Source organism: Colobus angolensis, unplaced genomic scaffold (assembly GCF_000951035.1).
Source record: "Colobus angolensis palliatus isolate OR3802 unplaced genomic scaffold, Cang.pa_1.0 Scaffold177, whole genome shotgun sequence".
Taxonomy (NCBI): Eukaryota; Metazoa; Chordata; class Mammalia; order Primates; family Cercopithecidae; genus Colobus; species Colobus angolensis.
In genome coordinates, this window is record NW_012114899.1 from 6,820,084 (window position 1) to 6,827,266 (window position 7,183).

At 40.9% G+C, this 7,183-nt stretch overlaps 1 protein-coding gene across 2 annotated transcripts; it reads right to left on the reverse strand.

Annotated features, from left to right (window-relative positions):
* Positions 1-2,821: 2,821 nt before the first annotated feature.
* ZWINT (ZW10 interacting kinetochore protein) lies at positions 2,822-6,877 on the reverse strand. 2 transcript variants are annotated; one of them, XM_011938782.1, is made up of 9 exons: positions 6,798-6,873; positions 5,892-5,982; positions 5,616-5,739; positions 5,285-5,451; positions 5,070-5,126; positions 4,500-4,538; positions 4,147-4,278; positions 3,968-4,050; positions 2,822-3,777 (listed from the first exon to the last, which is right to left on the reverse strand). In XM_011938782.1, exons 1-8 carry the CDS (start codon positions 6,836-6,838, stop codon positions 4,009-4,011), a joined length of 693 nt encoding a protein of 230 aa, XP_011794172.1. In that variant the 5' UTR covers positions 6,839-6,873; the 3' UTR covers positions 2,822-3,777; positions 3,968-4,008. The 2 variants fall into 2 exon arrangements, with proteins under 2 accessions (XP_011794172.1, XP_011794171.1); XM_011938781.1 differs by having other exon boundaries at positions 3,002-3,777; positions 4,147-4,315; positions 4,396-4,538; positions 6,798-6,877.
* Between the last annotated feature and the right edge of the window lie 306 nt (positions 6,878-7,183).

Genomic DNA, 7,183 nt, shown 5'->3' on the forward strand with positions numbered 1-7,183 from the left:
ATTTTGGAAAAAATGGATGTAGTAGAAGTCATAATATAGAAGTAAAACGTTTTTTTGGGTGTTACCTCTGTGAAATCTCATACAAACCTCCAAGACACACTAAAAATCTGGAATACCTCATGTATGCATTGTGTTCCTTTTTCATTTTTGTCAACCACTTGCATTTTCACCAATGTCTGTGGATCTACCCTCTATCAGGATTTTTCTTGAACCTGTGGGTTTAGTGATGAACAAAAATGATAAAGTCTCTTTCCTGTAAGAACGTATATAATGACTACGCATATACATAAGCCCTAATGTAACTAGTAAATTTTAAGGAACAATATTCACAAGTGTCATACCATTTGAAGCAAATGGAATAAAAGCACAGTAAAATTACAAAATTTGGTGCATTAAAAATAACACAAAATTATCTTAAATCCATTGAGGAACTAAACACCATTCCCAATACGTTTGAGAGGCAACAGCAACAAAAGAAACCTCCTTGATTTAAAATCAAATCAATACTAAAATTATAATCTATTTAGAAATAATGAATGGCCTGTATTAAAATATATGAATTATTCTCAGAGTGGTGGTCAAATAAAAATGTAAATATGTAAATGCATTTGTTGGAATATAAGAACATATATGTATTATCAAATATTAATTTTTAAAAATCCTACAAATATTAAAAAATAAAGGGAATAATAAAAACAAAAAATAATTAAAATAATGTATTAAAAGCAACATTAAAGAAAATAATGCCAACACCTGTACTTTTGAAAGACATATATAGTAGAAAAACCACCTCTGGGAAATACTAATAAGAAAAATAACAAACAACAGGAATGAAAAATGGGATAGCACATAGATATAAAAAACATTAAAAACATTCATTTTAACATTTCTAAGCGTTATACAGGTAATACCCACAAGCTATTGACAGAAGTGAACACAAATTCTCTTGATGTTTGTATCAGGCCATAACGGTATAATTCAGGAAAAATAGGCAGCTTGAAGTAAGGGAGTATGAGATAGGCCAAAAAAGTTATATATTAAGAACCTTTCCAAAAAAGAAAACGAAGTGTCCATATATTAAGATAATAAAAAATAAGCTCATATGTATACCTACTATATAGTCAAATACATTAAAAATTAAAAAAAACAAAATTTAAAGCTCAAAATGTAAGCCAGAAGAAAATATCCAAAAGCAGTAGTAAATTGAGATCTAATACAACTTAATGAAATGAAAATCAAAGATCAAAAATTAAGAAATGGATGAAAAAACAATAGCTTGGGTATATAAAGTTAAAATAGACTTAGGAAAAGTATCTAGAATGCAATCTAAAGAGAAAGAGCAATGGTAACTACAAAATAAAATTTGCATGACATGAAAAGTTAGAAAATTTAATTGATGTCTAATTGGCATCTTAGAAGAAGCTAATACAAAAGAGGTGTCTTTTTAAACAGATAAAGCTGAAAATATTCCAGAATTGTTCAAAGAGTGGCAATTTAGAAAGCACAATTAATTGCAAGCCAAATGAATGAATAAATAAGTAAACCAGAGTCCCAAACTATTCACAATATAGTAAAACTATAGAGCACTAAATACAGGTGTTATAAGCACCAAGTTGGTAAAAAAAATTTATAGGAAGGGCTTTTAAACCGACATTTGACTTCTCATCAAGGACCAAAACCAGATGACCAGAGAATCAGTGAGTTAATCTTCAGTGTGTTAAGTCAAATTACCTACCAAGTATTCTCTACATAATAAAAACATTGCTCAAGAATGAGGATGAAATAAAAATATTTTCATAGTAAAATTTAAAGCATTATACAGTCTACAAACTCTAAGGGAAATTCTGAGACATTTATTTCAGCTGGAAAAAGTATTCCACACGAAAGCTCTGAAATGTAAAAATAATGTGGGCAAAAATAGTAAATAAATTAGTAATAGAGCATTGACTGTATAAAATAATTTAAAAAATTAATTTATGAGAATACAGACAGGCTAGAAGTAATAAACTGGACAAAAATACCTTAATAGTTTAGAGTGGGATGATCTATCAATGGTCACAGCTGTTTAGGCTTCATTTATTAAGAAAAGGATCAAGAGTCTTTAATTAATTCTTTACCTTACTTGAGACATTGCTAACTATGAAAGCTAAACTAGCAGGTCTAAATTAGACCTACTAAACAAACAACAAAACAAAGCATGAAAAAACAATAAAAAAAATAAAAGGCATGAAAGGGATAAAAAACCAAGAAAAAGCAAATAAAAAATTGACGCAACTAGAAAATCATAAAGACAAATGTGAAACTGAGTTTTTTAATAACCCTTTAAATGCTGTATATAAGTGGTAAATATAAAGAAAGGTTGAAACTAAAAAAGGATTGAAATTCAAGAGAAAGGATGTCAAGCAAAGGGTGACCAAAAGAAGTGACAAAGTTATATTAATATTAAAACTATTAGTCTTCAAGGCTAAACACGTTAGCCTATAGATGAAGTAGGCTACCACACAAAGGTAAGAGTTCAGTTCAGAAGAAAAATATAAATGTAAATTTACATATACCTTAATAAAGGAGCTGCAAAATATGTAAGAAAATGGAACTATAAAGAGAAATGAACAAATCCACTATCACAGTTGGAGACTTGAACACACCTCTCTCAGGTGATACTCAGACAACAAAAAATTAAGTATATAGAAGATATAAATTGAAACAAAATTACAAACATAATCTAATAGAAAATACTACATACAATCTAAAATGCATTCTTTCCAAACCTATGTAAAACATTAAAAAAGATCACTACATCCAGGCTATAATTCACTCACCAAATTTCAAAGTTTGTTAAATAGATGACATTCTCTGACCAAATTAAACTTAGATTATCTTCCCACAATCAACAGAAGACCAAATTATTTTTCAAAGAAATTTATGAATCAATGAAAGAATTATAACAGAATATAGAAAATGCTATGAATTGAATGATTGTGAAAATAAACGAAGTCAGAAGAAATGTATAGCTTTAAATATTTATTTGAGAAAACAAATATTCAAGTACATGAGTTGATCACCTGATAAAAATAAGAGTTTACAAAAAAGGTACATCTTTTCCATCTGAAAACAGAAAGTAGGAAACGATCTATCACTAGAGGTCAATGAAACAAAACATACAATAGTGGATGACAAAAGGCAATCTCTGAATCTTTGAAAAGAATATAATTAATGAACATCTGAAACCAGTGATCAAGAAATGTTTTAGATAAGGCACAAAAAGACACTAAGAATGTTAACACCAGGCTATACAACCTAAAACAGTCAGATGAGCTCACTGTTAACAGCTCTGGTTCACAGCAAGAACCTTAGCACAAAGAAAGGACTCAACAAATATTTGGATCCATGAATAAAATTTGGATTAGTGAATAAATTATCTTCCCACATATAACCACCAGCCTAAAGCAATCTCTTCCTCCTTGAATTAAATTCAGCATGTCTGCATCATGGGGGGAAACAATCCCTGCGGCCCAAGGCCAGTACCCCCTCCCCATCTGCACACCCTGTGTTCAAACCAGTCCCAGCTCCTGTCATGTTACTGGCTTCTGAGTATCTGTACTGATAGTTCTTCCTGCCAGCACATGAAGCTGAACAAATATGCAACTGAGAGAGATCCAGGGCTTTTAATCCACAGATGCCAGAGCTTGCTGGGATGTAGTCAGCAATCAGGCTGAACTCAGGAGTTCACAGTCTTTCCTGGAATGATGGCTGGGGGTGGTGAGGGAAGTCAGAGGCCTGGGGAAGAAGACAGTGGTTAGCTCTGGGTGGGCTGAGCAAGGGAATGAGGTGTTAAACTGTAACATAAGCTCTCTCCTGTTCCCACCATCCATCTGCTCCATGGGTAGCAGAGCTCAGATGCAGAGAGAGGCTTTCCCTCTTTCCACACTTGCAGTCCAGGGACACCAAGGCCTAAGTTGGGTCTGACCTATTCTAGGATCTTTCTCCATGCTGTTGTCCTCCGGGAAGTCATGGCAAATTTGCATCTCCAGCAGGTTGTAGACTGACAGCCTTGGAGAAATACAGTATAGACACTGGGTAAGGCCAGTCTCCCAGCTTCTGTCTCCACCTGCCTGCCCATGCCCACCTGTTCCATCTCTCACTTACCTTGAAGGACACACCAGCATCTCTCCCCATAGTGTCTCCTGTACTCTGCTCCTGGGGTCGAGTCAGCTGCTGGGGTTTATCATCTGGAAGATTCTCTGCCTCAGCTTCAGCCTCAGGGAACAACAGCTTACCCTGCAGGGTATACAGAAGCTGGAGGAAGGTCTGGTACCTGTAAAGAGGAGGTAAGTGTGAAGGAAAGGAATCTCAGCTGGACCATTCTGAATCTGCAACCCATGCTCCCAACCTTACCTCTGCAGCTTGTCCTGCTCCTGTTCTGCCTGCTGCTTCAGGTTCCCAAGTTTCTGAAACACCCCCTCAAGCTCCTGCTGAGTCCCTGTCTTACGCTCCCTCACCTCTGCAGAAACCTTTGCCAGATGCTGCAGATGCTTCTCCTGCCAGGAGTGAGTGTGCAGACATTATGCATCAGATGTTGAGGTCTTAGAACCAATCCTCCAACCCCTCCAGCCTACACCCAGCTCAGGGCTCAGGCTCAATGATGAAAAGAGGGACTCTATTCACTTCAGAGTGGAGTAGGGGCCTAGAGAAAAGGAAAGATCAGAATGAGCTGTTCTAGGGTGAGGCATTCTTGGAGGGAAGGGGCACAAAGGTGGTAACACTTATTTAACTTGCTATGTGCCAGGTACTATTTTAAGCCCTTGCTGTAATGATCATTTAATCATCTTAATAACTCTCTAGAGTAGGTGGTATTATTGCCTCCATTTTAGATAAAGAAACAGAAAGTTAGGTGACTTGCCCAAGGTCATGCAGTGGTAAGTGGTGATACTGAGATTCAAGCCCATGTTGGTATTTATATTATAGTGCCTCAAAGGAGGAAGCAAAACGAAGGTTTTCTAGACAGGGGACACAGTCTATATGATGGCATGGTGGTGGAAAGGGATCTTCTCCTAGGAGGATGAACCTACCTGTTGTAGCTGCCACTGGTTCTGGGCTGCTCTGCGTTTCTCCATGGCCACTTGTTTCTGCAGATAAGCAAGGGAGAGGGACCAGGAGAAGAAGTCTATTTTTTTCTGGCTGGAATTTTGGGAGACTGCAAGCTGGCACAACTCAGCTTGCTCACTCTTTCCCTCTTCCTATCTGACTGCCCTTCCCTCCCTGTACTCAGGACCCCTGGGTGTACCTTGGTCTGGAGCTGCTCAAAGGCTTCCTGGAGTTGTGTCCGCTTCCTCTGGGCTTCCTCCATCTGAGTCAGGGCCTTGGTGAGGCCAATTTTGATGGCCTCTACATGCTCCCTGTAGGTGGCCTTCAGCTCTTTCCATTGTTCCTTAGCTGCAATTGCCTTCTGTCCTGAGATGAGCCACCAGGAATGAGAACTTGAGTGAGGGTGGCCTGCTAGCCTGCCTCCTTGCAACACTGGGCCTCCTTCCCATCAGTCAAATAGGAGACCTATCTGAAATCCTCCTTCCTTCCCCACTCAGGCCAGATGCTACTTCAATCCCCTGCCTACTCACGGCTCGTGTCTTCAGAAGCCAAGGGGTCCAGACCCTTAGCAGTGTCCTCCTGAGCCAGGATGTTCTGCAGGAAGTCCACTACCTGAAGCTGGCTGCAGAGCAGCTTGTCTTTCTTCTGGGAGTCCTGCTCAGGGGGAGGGCAGAGACAGGGAACGTCCTTACCTCCTTACAGGTTTCCTTAAAGTCTGCTCTCTGCCAATGCTGCCCTGTATCTCAATAAGAGGAGCCAGGACCAGATCCTGGCTCCTGAAAGGCTCGCTCTCATCTTGTACATACCACCACAAACTCAACCAGGATCTTGGCTGGCAGTTCTGCCTCCTCCTGCAGGCCTACAGGTTCCAGGATGCCTGCCACCTCAGTCAGGACCCTGGAGGGGCAAGGAAACACAGGAAATTGCAGTTTCTTGTGATGCTAGTTCTACAGTTCTAGTGTGTACACAAATGTGGATGTGTATATCAGTATATATACTATTGAGAGTCTTGCCTTGACCAGAGTTTACACAAGGGCCTGAAGGGCCTACAGCCTGCAACCAGGAATGGTGTGCACGGAGGGCATACAGTGGTAATATGTGCCCAAAGGAAAATCAGCAGGGTTAGTAGATAAGGAGTTTGAGAAAAACGCTGAGATTTTAAAAGGGAGTGTCTCACTTAAGAGAAACCATTTGAGTCAAGATGTGAAGGAAGCCAGGGAGATATGAATGGAAGGGGAAGAATGCTGGGCCTTGGGATCCCTTCTGGCAGTGAGCATCAGCCTTGGGGCTGGGTCTTGGAAAAGCTGAGAAAGGACTCAGGGCAGAGGGCTGGATGCCTGGCTCTACTCTAGGATTTTTCATTATTAGGGACTCGAGAAGTCTACAAGGGGGCAGGGAGGGGGATGAGAAGTGATTGGGAATGTGTCGTGTTGGGACAAGAAGACAGAAGTGAAACAGTCTCCTAGAGCATATCCTGTGGAGTATGTGGATGTGGGGAACGGCGAACGGTCCCCCAAAGGCCGTACTCCCGGAGCAGGCAACAGTCACCTCAGGAACCTAAGACGGGACTGCTTAGGTTGGGTGAGGATCAATTCACGGCAGGGTCGAACCTCAAAAGCTGTATAGGGTCGAGGGCAGCAATCATTACATATTGGGGCCCACAAGGTCCTCCCAGGCCCGCCCCCAGATGCCACTTGGCCGCAAACACTTACTCTAGTGCTGCAGCTTCCGCCTCTGTCTCCGCCGCCTCCATCCTTCTAGGCGCCGCGTTCAGCCGCCTTCCCACAATCCCTAGGTATACTTTGAATTCACAGGCGACTTCGCGCCGGGGCAGGCGATTGGCTGCAGGGGTTAGTGGGCGGGCATTAACGACCATTCTGCGCTCTAATTGGCAGGCGCAGATTCGCACGTTGGCGTGCCTCGCTGCTTGACGCAAGCGCGGTTATGGCTAGGCGCGCACGGGTTCTGCGCCTGCGCGCTAGCCCGTACGCGGTGCCAGAGACTGTAAGTGGGGTTTGAACTCGGCCGCGCGCTGTGAAGTTCTTGCTCTACTCGAAAGAGGGAAAGCATTTCCTTGAGTTTGCGTTTTTGGGGACAC

What these genes read in the sequence shown, in the direction of transcription:
- ZWINT (XM_011938781.1), bottom strand. Translation starts at nt 6,838, where the DNA reads ATGGAGGCGGCGGAGACAGAGGCGGAAGCTGCAGCACTAGA. An exon ending in ACCAGTGGCAGCTACAACAG is followed by an intron (nt 4,539 to 5,069) that starts GTAGGTTCATCC and finishes CACTCCTGGCAG; the next exon opens with GAGAAGCATCTGCAGCATCT. An exon ending in ATGCTGGTGTGTCCTTCAAG is followed by an intron (nt 4,051 to 4,146) that starts GTAAGTGAGAGA and finishes TATTTCTCCAAG; the next exon opens with GCTGTCAGTCTACAACCTGC.